The sequence below is a fragment of the Misgurnus anguillicaudatus genome, chromosome 4 (assembly GCF_027580225.2).
Source record: "Misgurnus anguillicaudatus chromosome 4, ASM2758022v2, whole genome shotgun sequence".
Classification (NCBI taxonomy): domain Eukaryota; kingdom Metazoa; phylum Chordata; class Actinopteri; order Cypriniformes; family Cobitidae; genus Misgurnus; species Misgurnus anguillicaudatus.
In genome coordinates this window covers 1,098,675-1,122,063 of record NC_073340.2, presented here as the reverse complement: position 1 = coordinate 1,122,063, position 23,389 = coordinate 1,098,675, and the positions used below count along the sequence as shown (strand labels likewise).

General features: G+C 38.8%; 1 protein-coding gene across 8 annotated transcripts in view; it reads right to left on the bottom strand.

The window, feature by feature from the left end:
• Window positions 1-23,389, bottom strand: part of irf3 (interferon regulatory factor 3) — a 136,395-nt gene that overhangs the window by 54,990 nt on the left and 58,016 nt on the right. For 3 of the 8 annotated variants that reach the window (XM_055176539.2, XM_055176543.2, XM_055176541.2), the window contains exons 3-4: window positions 16,457-16,634; window positions 16,298-16,323 (exon numbers count right to left, since the gene is read on the bottom strand). The exons of 3 other annotated variants lie outside the window; for them this stretch is intronic. In XM_055176539.2, the coding sequence (XP_055032514.1) occupies window positions 16,298-16,323; window positions 16,457-16,634 (204 nt within the window). Of the gene's footprint in view, window positions 1-16,297; window positions 16,326-16,456; window positions 16,635-23,389 lie in introns of all 8 variants that reach the window. 2 more of the 8 variants (XM_073866537.1, XM_073866538.1) reach the window with 1 other exon arrangement.

Here is a 23,389-nt window from a genome sequence, read left to right as displayed (position 1 = left end):
ACTCCGCATGTTATTGTAGCCTGCACTACTTGCCACATGTACAGTTTAGCTTCTTCCATCAGCTTCTTCCATAGAGGGTTTTACATGTGCATTGAAGTAGTAAGGCTGACGGAGAAGGTTGCAGAACTAGAAGCGCGCATCCAAACGCTAGTTAAGCACAGTAAGACCGCTAATGTTAATGTTACAAACACTGTAACAGAGCACCGTTTACCTCGTCTTGTACAAATCTTATTAACATAAAATTAGAACACAATACATTAGCAGATGAAACTCAAATGTTAAAATTTCTGCCTTCTTAACATTAGATCGCATACCAATAAAGAACCTATTATCATTTAAATAATTACAGACCAAAACTTAGATGCACTCTGTTTAACAGAGACCTGGCTTAAAGCAGACGATTACATCAGTTTAAACAAATCCACCCCACAAGACTATTATTATAAACACGTACCTCGTTTAAAAGGGAGAGGGGGTGGTGTAGCTAAAATATACAACAAAATGTTTAAAGTAAACCATAAATCCGAACTAAAATTTAATTCATTTGAAATAATACTGTTCAATATGGAAATAAATGATCGTAACAACAAACAGCTTTCGTTCGTTTTAGCTACCATCTACAGGCCTCTGGGCCACCATGCAGATTTTCTTAAAGAAATAGCAGATTTCCTGTCTGAGCTTACAGTCACTGTAGATAAAGCTCTTATCGTTGGTGATTTTAATATCCATGTGGATAACCCAAAAGATGCATTATGACGTGCGTTTATGGATGTTCTAAATTCTCTCGTATTAGACAAAACGTGTCAAGGCCCACGCATACTCGCAAGCACACATTAAACTTAATTCTGTCACTCAGACTCAATATTACTTACTTACTTACTTATCAAAGTCAAAGTCAAAGTCAAAGTTTATTTATAAAGCACTTTTTAAAAACAGCAAGTGTTCCCCAAAGTGCTGTACACAAGCAGAATAAAATATCAAAGATACAAACAGCTAACACCATAACAGAAAAACATCAAGAAACAGTAAAACAATAAAAATGCAGCTCTCACATAGCATCAAATGCCAAACCATATAAATAAGTTTTTAGGTCCGATTTAAAAGCAGGAAGAGTTCGAGCCTGTCTAATATAGAGAGGTAAGCTGTTCCAAAGCCTCGGTGCCATTACTGCAAATGCTCGGTCACCCCTGCTCTTCAACCTAACACGTGGGACAACTAGAAGCAAATGATCAGCAGACCTAAGTGCTCTTGTCGGGGCATACAGATTGATCATATCAGAGAGATATCTTGGTGCTAGGCCATTTAAAGATTTAAAAACAAGTACTAAAATCTTAAATTGTGTCCTGTAGTGAACAGGTAACCAGTGGAGAGACGCTAAAATGGGAGTGATGTGTTCCCGCTTTCGTGTGCCTGTCAACAGGCGAGCTGCCGCATTCTGGACCATTTGCAGTCTAGAGAGAGAAGCCTGACTAATACCTGTATAGAGGCCATTACAGTAATCAAGGCGACTGGAGATAAAAAGATGCACAACTCTTTGAAAATCTTTAAAAGACAGGAAAGGTTTCACCTTGGTGAGTTGTCTCAGTTGGAAAAAACTAGATTTAATTACAGAATTAATCTGTTTTTCAAGTTTAAAATCACAATCCATGATAACACCCAAGTTCTTTACATGAGGCCTCACAAATGAATTCAGTTCACCAAGTTCAAAATCTGTTGGCTTACAATTACCCCCTGGCCCAAACAATATAACTTCTGTTTTATTTTCATTAAAAATAAGGAAATTTCCTGCCATCCATGCCTTGATTTCCTCTAAACACTGTACAAGAGGAACCAATGAGCAGGTGTCTGTTAATTTCAAAGGCAGATAAATTTGTAAGTCATCTGCGTAGCAATGAAAAGAAACGCCAAATTTCCTAAAAATCTGTCCCAAAGGGAGCATATACAGAGAAAACAGAATTGGGCCCAAAATGGAGCCCTGAGGGACCCCACACGTAAGAGAAGCAGTAGAGGAGACAAAGTCACCAACATGAACTGAGAATGATCTTTCAGCCAAATAAGATCTAAACCATGCCAGTGCAGTTCCCCCAATGCCTATGCATTGTTCTAGCCGTGCAATCAAGATCTTGTGGTCTACCGTATCAAATGCTGCCGAGAGGTCCAATAGGAGTAAAATCGCGCAGTCCCCTGAATCAGTGGCAAGTAGCAAATCATTAAAAACCTTCAGGAGGGCAGTTTCTGTACTATGTCGTGATTTAAAACCAGACTGAAGCACCTCATGAATACCATTTAAGTCAAGATACGAATTCAATTGCCTAAATACAACCTTTTCCAGTAATTTAGAGATAAATGGTAATTTCGAGATTGGTCTAAAATTAGCCAGTACTGATGTATCCAAATTTGATTTCTTAATTATTGGTTCTACAGCTGCATGTTTAAAAGACTTTGGTACAACTCCTGAAATAAGGCTACTGTTAATAATTGCTACAATTTTTGGACCAATGGATTCAAATGACTCTTTTAAAAGACAAGGAGGAACAATATCCATCCCACATGAAGATGGTTTCATTTTCAAAATGATCTCATTCAAAGAGTCCAAAGACACCCGATATCCTCTTCGTCCCAGTTGGGGCATAAGGCTGCAATCATACACTGGCACTGAACCCTGTCCCGTGCTTTAACCTGTGCTTCGTCCCAGGAAAGACCCATAACCTTCAGCTCCATCATTACTGTCCTACGCCAGGTGTTCTTTGGTCTGCCCCTTTTTCTTTTCCCAATTGGGGTCCATCTCAAGGCTCAGACTCAATATTATGACATCGAAATATCACCCCAGAGGGATGCAATTTCAGACCATTACCTTGTGTCCTACACTGTATTTCTAGATAGGATCACTCAGTCTACAACATGCTACAGATAAGCCAGAACAATAATTTCCACCACTAAAGATAGCTTTATTAGCACTCTTCCAGACCTGTCTCAAATTAAATATGTACCAGATAACCGTGAAGATCTGGATATTATAATAGAAAACCTGAACAACGTTTGTTCTAGCACGCTGGATGCCGTTGCTCCAGGTGAAAAAAGAGAATCAAAGAAAAAATGCCAGCTCCAAAAAATAAGCTAGAAAAATAGAATGAAACTACCAAAGCACAAAGTTAGAGGTATGGTGTTCAGCATGGAAAGAGAGTGTTCAACACAACAGACAGGCTATAAAAACCGCCAGATCTACCTATCTCAGAACGCTTATTAAAGAAAATCATAACAACCTTCGTTTCCTCTATAGCACAGTTGCAAAACTGACTAGAAACAAAGAACAAACAGAAACCAATAGTAAACTCCAACAGAATAGTAACGACTTCATGAACTACTTTACTAACAAAATTACAGTTATTAGGGAAAACATAGAAGCTACGCAAGCAGCCACCACTCTACCCAATAGTACATTTAACACTAGATTACCATACGAACATCTTGAGTCATTTAAACCTACTACAATAGAAGAGCTCTCTAAATTAGTAACATCATCCAAATCATTGTCCTGTATATTAGACCCCGTTCCCACAAAATTACTTAAAGAGGTATTTCCTGTAGTGTCAGACACAGTACTAAATATCTTTAACTCATCTCTAGAATTAGGATACGTTCCAGCAGCTTTCAAACTAGCAGTTATTAGACCGCTCATTAAAAAACCAACCCTTGACCAGGGAGCTCTTAATAACTTTAGACCAATCTCAAATCTACCTTTTCTTTCTAAAATATTAGAAAAACTAGTGGCAAGCCAGCTACGCACATTCATAGCGAATAATAATACATATGAAAAGTTCCAATCAGGATTCAGGCCCCACCATAGCACAGAGACAGCGCTGCTTAAAGTTACAAATGACCTCCTTATAACATCTGATCGTGAAGAAATCGCCATCCTTATATTACTAGACCTTAGTGCAGCCCTTGACACAATAGATCACACAATCCTACTCTATAGACTAGAAAACTATGTTGGCATCAGTAGTCAGGCGTTAGCCTGGTTTAGTTTGTATCTAACCAATCGATATCACTTTATGTAAATGAGGAAGAGTCATATCCCTCCCCCGTTAAATACGGTGTACCACAGGGATCAGTTTTAGGCCCTATCCTATTCTAATTATATATGTTACCTCTAGGAGACACTATCAGGAAACATATCATAAGTTTTCACTGCTATCATATCCCTCCCCCGTTAAATACGGCATACCACAGGGATCAGTTTTAGGCCCCATCCTATTCTCACTATATATGTTACCTCTAGGAGACACCATCAGGAAACACCATAAGTTTTCACTGCTATGCGGATTAGTGTTGTCAAAATTATCGATATTTCGATAGATATCGATACTGAAATTTTAAAACGATTCCAATACTCGTGTCCCGCGGAATCGATACTCCGAGACGAGCTGCGAGTTGTTTTTTATGTAACTCTGCAAACACCAGCTGCACGCTCTCTCTCTCTCTATCTTTCTTTTAAACGGCGCCGCACACACAGTGCACGTGAATACAGTGCTCCGCCTCCTCTCCTCGTCTCGTTCGCTCTGGTTTAACAGTACAAGAAAGCCAAGCAGTGTTGCTGTGTGGAGGTTTTTTCGGATGTAAGTCAAATAAACATGCGAACCCGAAGGACACAAGTGAAGTAAGCCAAATATGCGTTGCTACAGAGCCGCGTGCTAACGGCGCTAGCAAAGCACTGAAGGACCGACACGCCGACGAGAGATTGATAATCATCCCAAACTATTAATTCCAGACTTTCCAAATTGTTGTTGATATGCGTGTGGTCACGTTTTGCCTGTAATGATCCAAGTTAATACAATCGCCTCACAGTTATCAGACTTAGGAAATTAGACAGCATTTTAGCTGACAAGAAAATACTTTCACTGTGGTAAAAAGTAAATGAACCCAGATACTGTTGTGCTTTAAGTTAACAAAAACACGTCATTTATTAACCCTCATGTCGTTCAGTGAGGTATATTTTCATATTTACACTATAATCTGTTTATCATATAAATGTTAATGTATTAACATTAACAAACAAAAAGCAATGCATTTGTTTAAGTAACGTTACTTGTTTATCTTTTTTACTATGCTAATGCTCACTAGAGAAAAACTCAGATAATGCTGCTAAAATTATTCATTTTTTTACCTTGAATGCCATTGCTTTAATTTATTTTTTATATTTTGATATATTTTATATTTTGCTAAAATGTTTAATATATCTGCTGTTCATATATGTTAATTTATTTGTGTGTTATATGATTAGAATGTTGTCCTGTTTTTAATATAAAGCACAGCAATGAGATTTGAGAGTGTTTCTCCCTTTTCAGAAAAAGTATCGAAAAAGTATCGGAATCGAAACCATTGACATAGTATCGGTATCGAACCAATAATTTTGGTATCGTGACAACACTAATGCGGATGATACCCAGCTTTACATCTCGTCACATTCTAGCCAAACCCACCAGTTTGCTAAGCTAACAGACTGCATTAGCGATATTAGGGACTGTATGGCACATTTCTTTCTTATGCTAAACTCCAATAAGACAGAGATACTTATTATCGAACCGAATCGCTCCAAACATAATATGTCAGATTACAAGTTACCCATAGATGGCTCCACGGTGGTGCCATCTTCCACGGTTAAGAACTTAGGCGTGATGTTCGACAGCAATCTATCTTTCGATAGTCATATCTCCAACGTCTGCCACACAGCATTCTTCCATCTTAGAAATATCTCAAAAATACCCCATATGCTGTCTGCATCATGTGCAGAAAAGCTTATCCATGCTTTTATGACCTCTAGAATAGACTATTGTAACTCTTTACTCGGGGGATATCACGCAAATCAGGTAAACAAGCTACAGCTGGTTCAAAACGCCACCGCAAGAGTGCTTATTCGATCTTAAAAGTATGACCACATAAGTCCAATTCTGGCATCTTTACACTGGCTACTAGTAGGGCTGTCATGGTAACCTCATCATCTGCCGACTCGACTGATTCATCACATCCTCTATACACGGAGAGTCTGCTTTATTAGAGGCTTTTCCTTCGCTCCGCGTGAGCTAAACGTTTCCGCTTTTTATTTTTTACTCGCATATATTTCTTCATATTTTCAACAAAGGAAGACACAGGATATAATGTAAGTTATTATAGATAACATTTAAGTTTGTTCTGAAATTATGACAAATCTGTGTGACTAAAAATTACCTCTCCAGCTTAATTTAGCCAAAATAATGATACATTCGTTTTCATACTTTATATATAAACGTTAATTTATCTACTAATATATTATTAAAATGCCCTAAATTATTATGCATTGCCTTCTGTATTGCATTCGTTTTGTACATTTACAGGTGCACAAATACTGGCTAATTTTAATTTCTTTAAGACACTGCTCTGTTCTGTTTTGACCGATGCTCTGTTAATTTGCGTTTAACAAGCCTAAATTATGTTATTCAATTTATTTTTGTTTTCTCAAAAATATATTTAGCTGTAGTATAGCTTGTGTTAATCTTTTTTCATAAGGGGAAATACATGTAGCCTACCCTTCTTCTACATTACTTGACCTCATTGTTCTGGATTAAAAAAAATATTTTATTTTAGCAAATGAAGGCGGTAAAACCGCATACCGCGCTGGTGAGCCACGCAAAATCACCGCAAGGGAAATTCCTTCACCGCGACAGCCCTAGCTACCAGTTAAATATCGCATACAATTTAAAATATTACTAATCACCTACAAAGCTTTAAATGGCCTAGCACCCTTGTATATTAAAGAATTACTACCAGAATACAATCCACCACGTACACGGTGATCACCAAATTCTGGCCACTTAATTATCCCTAGAATATCAAAAGTGTCTAAAGGTGGTAGATCCTTCTCATGCTTAGCCCCTAAGCTCTGGAATGATTTACCAAATAATGTTTGAGTATCAGACACAGTCGATCAATTTAAATCTAAACTTAAGACATTCTTCTTTAACAAAGCATTCACATAAAATGTCCAGTAAATGTACTTATCTCGCAATAGTTAGTTTGTCTAGAACAAAGCACTCACATACCCCATATGGGTAATATACTTATGCCGCAATAGCTAGCCTGTCTGGAACCAAGCGGATTTCAAACCAAAATACTGTATGACACTTGTATTACATGCGAACGGCCCCTACGCTAATAGATTTTTCTGTCTCGTCCTCGACCCCGAGGACAATGAGACAAACAGACCCAGTTCCTGCTGCTGTGAAGGTCATCACACCACTGATCTACTGGCTGTCCTTCAACGTGATGCCCAGCCGATACACGACAAACGACCACCGGCTGAACCAGTTTAATCCGCTCACCCGTTTCCTATCCCTACCGTGTTTATATATATATATATATATATATATATATATATATATATATATATATATATAAGTTATATTAACTCTTTCCCCGCCATTGACGAGATATCTCGTCAATCAAGAGAAAACGCTTCCCCGCCAATGACGAGTATTTCCGTCTTTCCGCAATACCGCTACCGCCCTTCCACAACTTTTTAAACCCGGAAGTATTGCCCTCTGGCAAGCTGCTGCATGTCCATGTCTGTTTTAAAGATTGCTTTGAATGGGATCTCTATGAGAAGTCTGTCACAAAAATTGAATTATCTCTGCTTTTTGCTCAAAATGTGGTGTTTTGGCAGAAACATACACATATTCCAAAGCTGATTACAAAAGAACCACTCAAGGTAGGATGAAACGTTTTTTTTTTGTTTGAAAGCAGAGGGTCTGTTCTTTCATTTGGTATACTGTATGTTTATATATTTGAAGAAGAACATTTTCTGGAAGGCATTAAACTTTGGTGAAAATCATGAAAAACGCTGGCGCTGGCTGGCAACTTTTTTTTATCTCATTCACCGCCATTGACGAGTTATCTCGTCATTTATGAGTTCATATTTAACTAATAAATATGCTTTTCTGGACAAATTTCAAAGTGAAAGTGTAATACCGCTTTTATCCACCAGATGGCGCCAAAACGAATTTATCAAAAACGGAAGTTAAAAAGATTTAATGAATTATTTTTTACTGCCTTTATGTTTGATAGTCCTTCTAAGTCTGATCTCTAACATAAATTTCTTTACAAAAACACAATTTTTTAAGCTTTTTGCTCAAAATTTTGTATTTTTGAAGAGAAATATCCATATTTCAGTGGTTAAATTAAGTAGAAAAAGTAAATATATAATGAAACGTTTTTTCCCCATTTTGTTTGTTTGTTTGTTTGTTTATTGTTTGTTTGAAAGCAGAGGGTGTGTTCTTTAATTTGATATAATTTGTATGTTTATATATTTATAGAAAATAATTTTTCCTGCAAGGAATTTTGTGAAAATTTTGTTAAAATCACAAAAATGCAGGTGGGCAACTTTTCTCAAAAAGGCTGGCGGTGAATGAGTTAAAAATGCTGGCGGTGAAAGAGTTAATCTCTCCCAAGGGTTTTTGTCACAGGAGTTTTCCCAGAGGGGTTTTTCTCCTAGGGGTAGTCAGCCAACTTTGGCTTAAATTAGCACTTTACTGTATACGTTACATTATTACTATGCTCGCTCGTACGGTTTATTCTTAGCCGTTGTATTCTACTTATTATATTACCTATTGATTAATCTGTGTTCTCCCCTACATCTACTCATGTAAAGCTGCTTTGAAACAATTATCAATTGTGAAAAGCGCTATATAAATAAAATTGAATTTAATTGAATCGAATACGCCCATAATTCACTTGCCGTTTCGACCACTAATATATCCCCTTTCGAAGCTTCGATGGGTTTTCAGCCTCCTCTGTTCCCATCACAGGAATCCGATGCGGCGGTTCCATCTGCCCTAACCTTCATCCAACGTTGCAAGCACACTTGGAACAAAGCTAGAACTGCCTTAACACAGGCGTCCACAGGAACCAAAGCCGCAGCCGACCGACACTGTTGGCCTGCTCCCTGTTATATCTATGGGCAGAAAGTGTGGCTCTCCTCCAAGGATCTGCCTCTCCTGGAGCCCTCTTGTAAGCTGGCTCCTCACTTCCTGGGCCATACAGTATAGTCAAGGTCATTAGTCCGGTAGCAGTCAGGCTCAAATTGCCCCCAGCTCTTGGTAGGATTTACCTTGTTTTTCATAAGTCCAGGGTTAAAACTGTTTTTGTTTCCTCTGCCCCCGCCCCTCCCACCCCGCATCTAGTGGACAGCTCTCCTGCCTATTCAGTTAAGAGATTGCTAAATGTACGTTATTGGGCAGAGGTTTTTTTAGTACTTAGTAGACTGGGAGGGTTATGGTCTGGAAGAGAGGTGTTGGGTACCGGCCCGGGACATCTTGGACCCTTGGTTGATCGAGTCAAAGTGGTCAATCAGACCAAAGTCTGGTGCTGAAATGTTTCCAGGGTGCCCCCTTTGAGCCTTTGTAGTCAGCACACATCAAGTTTCTTTCTATGAAAATTTTGAGTCTGACTGCCTTGGCCTCAGTAAAGAAGGTAGGGGACCTACAGACATTTTTTGTTGATAGTTTGTGCCTATCGTTCAGGTCCGATGACTGCAGTGTAACAATGCCCTAAGTTCCCACAAGTTCTTTCAGAGATCACTCTGCCCGGGGGAGGCAGACCCACCTTCAGCTTTGCTGAACGCGAGGCTTCGGGAACTTACACCAGCTCTGTGTTTGTTTTGGAGGACAGCAGAAGGGAAAGCTGTCACTACGCAGAGGATGTTACACTGGATAGTGGATACTATTACCCTAGCTTATCAAAAGCAGGGAGTACCATGTCCGCTCAAGCTAAGGGCGCACTCTACTAGAAGTATTGCATTCTCTTCGGCATTGGTTGCGGTGCCTTCCTGACAGACATTTGTAGAACTGCAGGCTGGGCGACACCTAACATGTTTACTTGATTCTATAGTGTTTGTTTCCTCCGCTATTTAAACGGTATGATGGCGGGATTAGGGCTGGGCCGGTTTGTATTTTTTCTTACCGCAGTCGGTAATCAACAAATTCCCGCGGTTTTGCGGTTTATTGGCAAGACAACGAGTTAAATAACATGCATGACTTATTTATGTTCAATAAACAACATGTGCAAATTACTTAAGGAACATGTAAAGTGAGTATTATTTCCTTCCACATTTCTTCAATTTCAACATTCAACAACTTGAACAATTAATATTATCAGTTAAAAAAATTTTAACGCATTGTGCATGTCCACACGTACGTGCCTACAGACATTTCTCCACTTTTCTATCCTTAATTTATGAATGGCCTGTAAACGATGCAAATTATTGGTGCCCTGATGGTCTGGTAAAATAACCATTTGTATGAGAAATCACTTGTACTGCATATGTGTCCATGCTTGAGTATAGATTGGAAGCTGCACGGAGACGCGTGTGTGTGCGCAAAATGACACGGTCTGTCTCGCGCGCGTCCGGGCAGTGCGCGTCTGTCTGGCGCGCGCCCGGGCGGTCCGCTTATCTCGCGCGCGCCCGTGCGGTCCGCGTCTGTCTTGCGTGCTCGGGACCGCTTCTGTTCTAGACACTTACCATAAACATCTGTCTTTTTCCACAAACGGAGAAAGAAGACGCAAAAGCAAAACTTGCTGTGTGTACTGTGAAATGTGTACTGCTGTAGAAATGGCCACTGTGGTAGGCTAGATGAAAAAGAGACGATCTAACCTCTTTGGATATTAATCCTCGGACTGATCGCTTGCTCTTTATGTTGCGTGACAATTTAATAATGTATGAAACCTGATTCTGTTGTTGATCTGTTGCAGCTGTTTGCACGTTCAAATTAAATAAAATGTTTGTATTGCTTTTACCGAGTCACAGACAACGTCACCCGTATTTCTACTCAATGACAATTTAATATTAAAATCATATCAGTTAACATTTAATGTTCATAACAAGCTGTGGTTGTTTAAAAGCTGTGTGTATAACATCCCCACATAAACACACAAGTGCAGGCCAATGTTTCAAGTTTTTTTTTTTTTGCGGTTATGACGGTGAGGAGCTCAGACCCGCGGCATGGGTCACATGACCGCGGTATGGCGGTAATGCGGTTACCGCCCCAGGCCTAGGCGGGATAGATAGGTACAATACAGGAGAATCCTAGGAAAAACAGGGTTAACAGGTATGTCTTATACCCGCATGGCAGGGTGGCACCATCAGATGAAAATACTGGATGCCAACATTCATTGGCTCTTTTACATACACTCGAAGCAGATCGGTCTCTCTAAGCGAGTTCCCAATATGTCGGTCATTGACTAATCTCCGTTCCCTTACTTCAGGGAACAAGGGTTACATACCTAACCGAGACTTTCTCATGCCTTCCCCAATTATTCATGTTATTTTGACGCATATTACCTTGTCTCTAAAAAAAATTATTGTGGCATAGTCTCACAGCTGCATTACCAAGCATTTATATTCTTGTATCCTGTTCCCGTTCTGTTTATCTGTTCCTGTTTTTGACCTGTTGCCTGTTATATTGGATTTTGATTGTTTGCTGCCTGCCTTGACCTTTTGCCTGTTTATTTGGATTACCCTTTTGGATTGCCCTATATTGGATTTGTTTGCCTGCCTGTGTGGATTTACATTTTAATAAAAACTTCTGCACATGGATTCGTCCCACTCTTGCTTTGTGTAAAGCAACCCACGTTACAGCATAAAAAATGCTATAAGAAACATGGAAATGGTTAAATACATTGGCTTTTCTTACTGATATTTAGTTCCAGTTTATCAGGAAGTGACGATTTTGCTCTCTTCAGCTCAATGGACGAAAACATTGCTTTATTCGCAAATGTTTAATGCGATTTTCCAATTATGTGCATACGTTTAATACCCAACTTTGGATGGAGATATGGGTAGTGTGTCACTTATTAATTTTATGAATGAGCTGTGGTCTGACCTGGGGCACAAGAAAAGATAAAAAATAAATCAAAAAGCCATTTCCACAAAAACTTTACTCTGTACAATCTCAACATGTGTGTTTCATTCTCGGCACATTGTTAATTTTATAATTAACTTTCTTGGATAGTATCAATAACATATCACTTAAAGGCGCGGTGCATGATTTTTGAAAAACACTTTGAAAAAGGAAGTCAGGCCGAGTAAGAAAACACACTTGTAGCCAATCAGCAATAAGGGGCATGTCTACTAACCGACATCGGTCCAGGGGCCTCATTTATAAAAGTGCGACGTAAGAACTATCCTACCATTTCTGAAATGATTGTACGTGTGATTTAGAGAAAAGGAGCGTACGCACGTTTTTTGTTCTCTTTACCAGATGTGCAGTTTATAAATCACAAATGATCTTAAAATTGTGCGCAGCTGAATGCTCTTAGAACTCCGCCTTCTAAACGCGCCTCATTTAATTCATTAGCATATAAATATGAAATAATCAAAGGCCAAATTCTCTGATTGCCACAATGACGAGTGGTAAGAAAACATATTTGTTGTCGTTTGCTTTTTAATTTTTCTAAACTCTGACATGGAAACTTTATAGACATCACTTGAGTTAAGGCGATTATTAGTGGATCTTTCAATTCATGGGATTCATTTAAATATAGTAAACGTTATATTTGTGTTTTAGTTTTAGTTTGCCATGCTTCCTGTGCGGCGGTGAACCAATTTATATTTATATTTATATTTTTAGTGTTTCCCCCACCATTATATAAGGGGGGCGCCCCGCCCCCCTAACGGCTTCACCCGCCCCCCTTGAAGGTCAAGTAATTTTTTTTTTTTTTTATAGCATCAGAGAGTTATTTTATTAAAACAAACTAAATAGCCATCAAGTAATATGTTATTTATCTTATTTCCACGATGGCATGTCTTTTTTGTCTTTGTTTGCGCATTTACAATTATCCAATTGAGTGCGCACATTTATATTTTACTGTTTCACTTAATTCACTGCGCGCGCTCTCTCTCATGTTGCCTGCAGTGCGCGCTCTCTGTCTCTCTCTCTCTCTCTCTCTCTCTCTCTCTCTCTCTCTCTCACATAACTGAAAAGGTGAAGGTGTTTTCAAAGTCCGTTCCTCCGTATACTTTCTTTTTTGCGTAAACATTCACGGATGTTACTGACAGAGAAGACAGCTGATCGAGTTTATCTAGACTTGACGAAAGGGTTAGCATTAGTGACACACATACACACGCATGCACGCACACACACACACACACACACACACACACACACACACACACACACACTCCCTCTCTATCATGCTGTAATAGTCCCGCGCCGCGGCACGAGTTTTAAATCTGCAACAAAGAGTGTATCAGGGCTCTCAAGTCTCACGCATTTACCGTGAGACACAAACATTTCAGTCAGTTCACACGCTCACGCACCACACCTTGTATTTCTCACGCTGAAAAGTAACAGTGCAGTTCTATTGGGTTCAGCTGCTTGGAGTTTTTTGTGTGTGCTCAACTTTACGCAGCGCCGTCAAAGCCGACAAGCAGATGACATCAGGGTACTGAAGAAATCTTGCGAAGGAAGCTGATATCAAATCGCTATCGCGTTACTCTGATGTCATCCACTTGTCGTTTCTGTTTAAATGATATTATCCCGCAGCCGCTGCAAGCACATTCGTTACTAACATGGATATAACGGAGTGGAAGTTGGAAGAGCAAGATACAATGATTGCGGTAGATATAACCTATTTTTAAGCATGTTTATTTACGATTCCTGGACAAAAACACTTGCCTTTGATACAATGAGATCTGATGTTTTTGGAATAACGCAAAATTCATGCAAAATTTGTATTGATTCAGTCAAAAACTCTCCAGCAACAGCTTTGCTACAAGAAGCTTTAGTTACCTGAAACTGAAAAAAGTACTAGAAGCTTCCTGAAATTAATGTAATAGAGATGCATTTAATTTTTATTGCCCTTTCATCATTAAATGTTCTGCACTACTGTATGTGTATAGTATGCCCAAGTGAAAACGTACTTGAAGTGCTCTATTTTCATGTACTAATTTTGTACTTAATATAGCCTAAGTTTGTTTTTTGTTTGTTCTTTAGTACATACATTTGAATTAAAATATACTAAAATGTATTTAGGTACCACTTGTAGTAAATTTGAACCCATCTTTGCATGAAAGTTGGGTATAAGTTTACTAAAAGTGGTATACATTTTTGTAATACTACAGAGATTGTTTGTTAAAAGCACATTTCAGTTCATATTCATGACATGTTAAAATAGCAGAGATAAGGACACTTAGATGTTTTTAAGACTATATTAAGTACAATTTTTTTTTGTATATTACTGTATGTACAAAACTAGTGTGTGAAAATAGAGCACTTTAAAGGGATAGTTCACCCAAAAATAAAAATTCTGTCCTATAATTTTCTCACTCTCATGTTGTTACAAGCCTGTATACACTTTTTTGTTCTGAAGAACACGAAGGAAGATATTTTGAGAAATGTTTGTAACCAAACCGTTCATGGACCCCATTCACTTCCATAGTATTATTTTTTCCTACTATAGAAGTGAATGGGGCTCATTAATGGTTTGTTTACAAAACAACTGGTACAATTAAACTGTTAGCAAAAACTTAGAATTGAGTGGGGCCGAGGGGTACGTTGCTGCAAATCAGATAATCTCACTCCAAACCTTTGGTAAAACTTGAGAGCCCTGCAGTGTATGCTGTCATATTTCTGAATTTGTACCGAATTTGTACCGCATTACGCCATCTACCCCTGTAAAACGAATCCCGTCCGAATAGGGCTCTAGTCTACTTGTTTTAAGTCTGACAACAGAACAGATAATATGTAAAAAAACAGGATTATTTTCTCCAACAAATGCATCATTTAAAATAAGTTTATCATATGTATTAACTAACATTAACAAACAATGAATGATATATTTGTATGTATGTGTGTGTATATTATTCCTATATGTATATGTATGTATATGTATGTATATTTATATGTATATTAATGTATATATGTATGTATGTATGTATGTATGTGTGTATATATATATATATATATATATATATATATATATATATATATACACCCGACCGACCAACCCCCACCCCCCCAAAGCTGTAAACCTAGGGGAAACACTGCATATCTTAAACTGGAGATAAGTACTTTTCCATGTCAAAGAAAGACGAGTTTTATTAATCTGAGCGTTGGAGTGCATTTAAGCGTACGCACGGTCTAAGATCAAATCTGTGCGTAAAAACACTTTATAAATGAGGCCCCAGATTCTATTGGAGTAGAGGCGTGTTTGTTTAGGTGATTTCAAATATCAATATTGGCTTTCAGAGATCATGCACTCTGCCTTTAAAGGGGTCATATTGTGAGATTTTTAAAGATGCAAAATAAATATTTGGTGTCCCCAAAGTGTGTTTGAGAAGGATAAAATACCCCACAGATCATTTATTATAACATGTTATAAAAAGAATTTCAGTTTGTAGGTGCAAGCAAAAATGTGCCGTTTTGGGGTGTGTCCTTTTAAATGCAAAAGAGCTAATGAAATGCAAGCACTGTTTGCAATAATGGTGGGTTGTTGAAATTGAAACTCAATTGTGGTGTCAAATGGCAGTGCCATGGTTGGATAGTGCGGATTTAAGGGGTAGTATTATTATATAATAAGATCTCTTTTGACATCACAAGGGGAGTCAAATTTCAATTACCTATTTTTTTCACATGCTTGTTGAGAATGGTTTACCAAACCAAAGTTACTGGATTGTTCTTTTTTACATTTTCTAATTCGATAGAAGCACTGGGGACACAATTATAGCACTTACACATGGAAAAGGCAGATTTTTATGATATGTCCCCTTTAACATAGTGCTATCTAGTGGCTTTCCATGTGTATCAGTCACAGTCGGTAGACATTAGGGATGTATCCACAATTACTTACCAAGAAATGTCTAAATTTGACAAGTGTAATTTTGTACAATTCACGTTTCATACGTCGTAAACTATTAAAAGTTGAGAAATGTAAATGATGTTGTCCTATTTATACAGAAAAAACTCTGTTCACTCATATGTGTTTATGGGGCACTCTTTCCCAGACCAATGTGGTGGAGCTATTGAGATATTATACAGTGGCCAATGGCCCATCTACGTATTATGTCCATGATTAATACTCTGTTAATCACCAAGTCTCCAGGAGGTATATTTCTGCTAGGACAAATGTTAATGCAAATATGTTTTCTATTTTCTTATTTTCAAGTAGTGTGTTCTGATCACATTTCACTCATCTCACATAATTTTTGCCATCTGAAATTTCATTGCACCCCAGCATAATAGACAATTGAGATGAAACACATACTTACATCAGTCTCTTGAGACCCCTCAGATCCTTAATGTATAAAGCACAGAAAAGAAATGCCAGGTTTGTAACAGTGCTAACATCCAATGAACAACACAAGCAATGCAGATATTTTGTTAGTTATCTTATTAATGATCTCGATAATAAGCATAATGTTTCCTACCCACAGAACGAGAATCAACTGGAAATAGATATACTTTATGGGGATCCGCAGCATCATTTTTGTTGTCTAATATCATCTTGAAACCTTTTGCACGAAGAGCACTACGGAAGTTTCTTTTCCAAACAGAAGGGTCTCCATTTATCCTGCCATCTCCAGCTGCGCTAGTTTGAGCCCATGCCTGAGGTGTGAAGACATTAGAAAGTCTGTTCTTTTGCCAAAATGTAATATGGCTGTTATATGGAACATGACTAGCATTAAATGGTATGGTATCAATTAGGGATGCTCCAAACGTTTAAATGCAGATCGGTATCAGATTATAATCACTTGGTATGACTACAGCGATAGAATACTGACATTATTTTGTTCATTTAGTTTAAATGTTTCTATTTGGTTTTCTTTTGTCCTCAGTAACACATTGGACAATGCATATTTGCATAACACCTTAGGGGGCAGTTTCCAGGACAGGGATTAGACTACTCTTAGACTAAAATAAAAGGTAAGAGCTGTCCAAAAACAACTTGCACTGACATATCTTAAAATACACCAGTGCCCTTTGTTTGGCCTCAAATTGCACACAAGTAATGTTTTTAGTAAGGCATGTTTGTTAAAACTAGTTATATTTCCTAATTAAACAAAGACCTAGTTCTGGTTTAAGCTAATCCCTGTATGAAAAACCATCCCTATGAGTTGCAATTATGTATAATTGTCTTGTTTAATTAATGACACTTAAATATAATATAGAGTGGTAAACATGAATAGAATAACAGTAGGCCCACCTATCTAAAAAAGAAAGATTGTGATATTACTGATTTATGTATTTGTATGGATACGTTCAATACATCTTTATTATAATCACATATAAATAAATATATCGAGTAGATATGGAGATGACACAAAAATAACGTAAAAAAGGATTAGTCCATTTTCTTAAAACAATCCACATAATTTACTCACCACCATGTCATCCAAAATGTGGATGTCTTCCTTTGTTCATTCGAGAAGAAATTATGCTACACATTCCAGTTTTTTTTTCTCATTTTAATGGACTTTAATGGACCCCAATACTTAACAGTTTTAATGCAGTTTAAAATTGCAGTTTCAAAGGACTCTAAACGATCTCAAACGAGGCATAAGGGTCTTACCTAGAGGAACGATTGTCATTTTTGCAATAAAAATAAAAATAAGCACTTTTAAACCACAACTTCTCGTCTTCCTCCAGTCCTGTGATGCGCTAGCGTGACCTCACGTAATATGTCATCACGTCAACAGGTCATGGATGACTGTATCGAAACTGTTTCGGATGCGCCTAGTGCTAATGGTAATGCATATGGCTTGGTTCCGACATCAGAGTCAAGGCGGCTCACTAACTGGGTGACTGTCAGGCGGCATAGTCGTATTAGTCACCCCCCCACGTTCCTGTGGTTCTATCTAACAGATTCTCCCCCCTCAGCAGCATACGTATGTTCAAAGTGCCCAAGTTATTGGTGATTCTATTCACAGGAACGTGAACATTGAGGCACCAGCCACCATAGTCGAATGTATACCGGGAGCCAGAGCATCTGACATTAGATCCAAACTTAAAGTGCTGGCTAATGCTAAGCGTAAGTTTTCTAAGATTGTTATTCACGCCGGCACAAATTAGAGATCGACCGATATATCTGTTTTCCGATATTTTCCCAGATATTTGACCATTTTCCGATAATCGGATATCGGTTTTGTAATATCGGATTTACCAATAAACGAGAGAATTGAGAATTGCGCGCTGGACGCATCTGAGGAGAGGAGCTCACAGCAGCAGCAGAAGCAGCGTGCACCGCAAATATGAAGGCGGAGTGACGCAACTTAATTAAAAGGTCTTTGAGTATACTTACTTTGCATATTTGCAGGCATTTATAACACATCTTATTTGTGCAGTAATGTATGTTATGTTAAATAAGTTGATTTATTAAAAGCAATGTATGCAGACGAACTCACAGAGTCACGCTGATCCATAAAATCCGGTCCCAATAACGACGTAGCTTTGCATGAATAAAACAGCCATGAAGTAATGCTTTGTGGAATTAAAAACGCTAAATTAAATTTGGACTGATCCAAAGTTCACGCTGGGGTTGCCAGGTAATGGAGCGGGAAAGAGAACAGTCTAGCGGAGTTGGCTGCATGTTGTACATAGTTTATAAAGTGAAACAGGTGGATTAAGTGTCTTTTTTGAGATATCTTTGTCTTGACCAGCAACCTGTAGCCTTCAGCAATCCAACCAGTAGTTAGCAAAGAGATTTTACAAACAATATCACTGACTGGAATAATACATTCAGGAAAGTAACAAACAAATGGTTTTATATATCATTGAATTTCTTAACTGGTAATGTTATTTGATGTCAGAATAATTAATATTTTGTTGTTATAGCTTCTGAAATGGTGTCACGGTTAATCCGTGTCATGTCTTGTCTCTGTTCCGATTGTTATCACCTGGACATTCATTGATTAATTACCTGCCTCATCACACCTGTTTGTCATTTAGTCTGTGTGTATATATATACCTCTGTCTTCTGTTTGCTCACTGCTGGATCATTGTCTTCGATACCCTGTCTGTTTCCTGTGTTCATGTTCCTGAGTTTCTGTATTCACCTTGTCAGCCCTCGTGTTTTTATTATTAAATGTTATTTATTTGGAACCTTGCATTTGCGTCCTGTCTCTCCTACCCTGTCGTGACAGAATGATCCAGCCTAACTGGATGCAGCAGGTTCACGGAGGGCGGCTCCCCCAGGAGTTTCGTCGAGGGGGAGTTGTGACATCGGGGTTCATTCCCCATCAGCCCCGATGTCTCTTGGGGACCACCGTGAGCGATCGATCGCTCCTGCGGGCCTGCGGGAGGAGGATCGGCCCAGGCGGTCCCCCAACGGTTGAGTCGTCGTCGACGGTCCCTCGGAGGACCACCATCCTGCTCGCAGGGGGATCCGGAACGGACCACGCCCGATCATTTCCCCGGGGTGGCTACCGAGGGTCTCCGTTTCCGCGAGGGGATGGGAGATGATTTCCGGGGGCATCTGATCGTCGACGATTCCCAGGAGGGGGGTAATTCGTCTGCCTCGGTTCTCGGAGCGATCGCTCCGGTTCTCCTGGTGCAGTCCGGCCAACCGTCCTGTTGGTCTCATCCCGGCGGCTGCCGGCTTCGCCAGGGTCCCCAAGCCCTCCACCCCTCCCTTGGACTCCCGGTACCAGACTTTGTTTTTGTTGTGTTTTATGTGAGTGTCTGGTAGCCACTCGTAGAGGGGAGGGTAATGTCACGGTTAATCCGTGTCATGTCTTGTCTCTGTTCCGATTGTTATCACCTGGACATTCATTGATTAATTACCTGCCTCATCACACCTGTTTGTCATTTAGTCTGTGTGTATATATATACCTCTGTCTTCTGTTTGCTCACTGCTGGATCATTGTCTTCGATACCCTGTCTGTTTCCTGTGTTCATGTTCCTGAGTTTCTGTATTCACCTTGTCAGCCCTCGTGTTTTTATTATTAAATGTTATTTATTTGGAACCTTGCATTTGCGTCCTGTCTCTCCTACCCTGTCGTGACAAATGGCTGTTGACAGCGCTGTTTATCTATGCATTTACTGTATCACGCATTAACTGTATCAAACTGTGACCGCTTGCAGAGATAATAAATAATTAATTAATATTCACAGACATTTATTTAGATATTTTAGCAAAATAATGTTTATCTGGTAAATGTTAATATAACTTAGGGTAAATCTTGTTAAAAGCTAGCTACATGTGGTGGCTGTGCTTCAGCCTTCAACCCCCGATAAACAGCAATATGTGATTTTACGATGCTAATGATAAGCATAAATAAATAAGCATAACAGACAGTCATCGTCCGGTCTCGTCACAAGTACGCTACTGTTCATGTGAATATCAGACTCTCTAATTCAATTCAATTCAATTTTATTTATATAGCGCTTTTCACAATACGTAATTGTTTCAAAACAGCTTTACATTAATAGAAGCAGTAAAAGCACAGAAAAACGACAGATAGCACAACATAATAACAAATAGCATAAGCAGGCAAATTTGCTGCGGCTATGACTTGAAATTATGAGCGAGCGTTTTAGTAATGTAACTTCTAGAAGAAGCAGCTAAGTTAAGCCCAAGCAGGCTACCTCCTCGGGTTAAAAAAAAACCCTAGGAGAAAAAACAAAAACCCCGGGTTGTTTAGCCGAGGAAATAAAAAATCCTAGGAGGGAAAAACCCTTGGGAGATATACATGTATATACACACATAAGCGGATAAGGAGATTAAGCGGAGATTAAGCGGAGAGTAAGCGGAGATTAAGCGGGTTCTGCTGGTGATCGTTGGTCATCTAACCTTTGTGTCTTTACAGAACTTCTCTGGAGCACCTTTATCATCGTCATCCTCATCGTGTCGATTACCTCTTCCCCAGTGTGTCTGTGTGTCTGTGTTTTCCCTCTGAAGATCTACAACATTCATCTCAACTTTGCATATTCCATCAATCATTCAATAAACTCTGTTATATTTTATATATATCTGCCTTCGTAGTCTTCTGTCAGTGACAGTATCACGGGTCAAAGTAATTATATTTACAAAGATTGTGTGAGGTGTAACTTATATATTATTATCAATCTGACAACATGCTCATGCTGCCGGTCAGCATCGGAATGTTAGCCGTTTAGCATCGCGTATCACGGGTCAAAATAATTATTTTTACAAAGATTGTGTGAGGTGTTACATCAATATAGTATTATCAATCTGACTACATGCTGATGCTGCCGGTCGGCATCGGAATGTTAGCCGTTTAGCATCGCGTATCACGGGTCAAAATAATTATATTTACAAAGATTGTGTGAGGTGTTACATCAATATAGTATTATCAATCTGACAACATGCCCATGCTGCCGGTCGGCATCGGAATGTTAGCCGTTTAGCATCGCGTATCACGGGTCAAAATAATTATTTTTACAAAGATTGTGTGAGGTGTTACATCAATATAGTATTATCAATCTGACTACATGCTGATGCTGCCGGTCGGCATCGGAATGTTAGCCGTTTAGCATCGCGTATCACGGGTCAAAATAATTATATTTACAAAGATTGTGTGAGGTGTTACATCAATATAGTATTATCAATCTGACAACATGCCCATGCTGCCGGTCGGCATTGGAATGTTAGCCGTTTAGCATTGCGTATCACGGGTCAAAATAATTATATTTATAAAGTCATTTCTTGAAGCTCAGGAGTGGAAACGTATGCCAAACGTTGTTGTGTGTTGAGTTTTATGTTCTCATTAATTATATTATTTTATATTATGTTGCTTATTATTATTATTATTTTGTAATATGACACTGATTGTTGAATGTAGAAAATGTGCAAGAGTTCATTGTGCGCATGTGTAAACAAACGGAACTTTTATTTTGAAAAGAGTTTCTGTGTACGGTAGCTGAGTTACACAGTGAAAGTGTTCGTGCTCCCTCGTGTACTGATGTTATGCCAGAGCATTGAGATGAAAGAACAATAAATAAATAAATACATTTAAGAAGATATCTGTGATGTTCCTTGGCGGATGGATGATAGCAACATATTGTGCGTAGGCATGGCGGACAGAGATGAAACAACAACAGGTTATGGGCCCAGACGCGCCAATGCTAACGTTACTGGAGGAAGATGGCAGAGGCTAGTCTTCAACGGAGACGAAAATAACTATGAGTTATGGGAAGTAAAATTTCTTGGTCATCTGAGAATACTGGGTTTAAAAGAAACAATACTATCTACCGGAGAAGTAAACGAAGAAAAGAACGAAGAATGCTACGCTGAACTAATCCAGTTTCTCGACGATAAAAGCTTGTCAGTGGTGATGCGAGAGGTGACTGATGACGGCAGAAAAGCTCTGCAAATACTTCGAAGTCACTACGCAAGTCAGGGTAAGCCCAGAATTATCGCCCTATACACTGAACTAACTTCGTTAAAGAAGGAATCTGATGAGACGATAACAGACTACATTATCCGAGCTGAGAAAGCGGTAACTTCCCTAAGAAACGCTAAAGAAGTAATAAGTGATGGACTAATAATAGCTATGATTCTAAAAGGCTTACCAGATTCCTACAAACCTTTCGCTATGCATACTACACAGAGTAGTGAAGAATTGACTTTCACCCAGTTCAAAAGCAAAATAAGAAGCTATGAAAAGACAGAAAAATTTGAGGATAAACCCAAATCTGACAATGTGATGAAAGTGCATATACAGTTGTGTTCAAAATTATTCAACCCCCCAATGCTGTTAAGGGTTTTGGGGAATTTAGTGTACATTTGTAATTGTATTCAGAATGAAATCCTACAATGACTTCTTAAAGAACCATATGCAACTAAAATGACATCAATTGGTTTTGTAATATAGTAGTAAATGTATCTTTTGTGAATTCTTCATTGACACAATTATTCAACCCCTTAAAGAACTACCACTCTGAAGAACAGAGGTTCATTGAAGTGTTTTCAATCAGGTATTGAAAACACCTATGGATGTCAGGGAACAGCAATAAAGCCTAATAAGCACCAATTAGGCAGCTTTAAAATGACTGTGATACTCAACTCCTTCTAAACATTTACTGGTGTGGTTACAAACATGGTGAAGTCAAAAGAATGGTCCAGGAAGACAAGAGAAGAGGTGATTAATCTTCACAGGAAGGGCAATGGCTATAAGAAGATTGCAAAGATGTTAAACATACCAAGAGACACCATAGGAAGCATCATTCGCAAATTCAAGGCAAAGGGCACTGTTGAAACGCTTCCTGGTCGTGGCAGAAAAAAGATGCTAACTGCGACTGCTGTGCGCTATCTGAAGCGTAGAGTGGAAAAAAGTCCCCGTGTGACTGCTGAGGAACTGAGAAAAGATTTGTCAGATGTGGGTACTGAAGTTTCTGCTCAG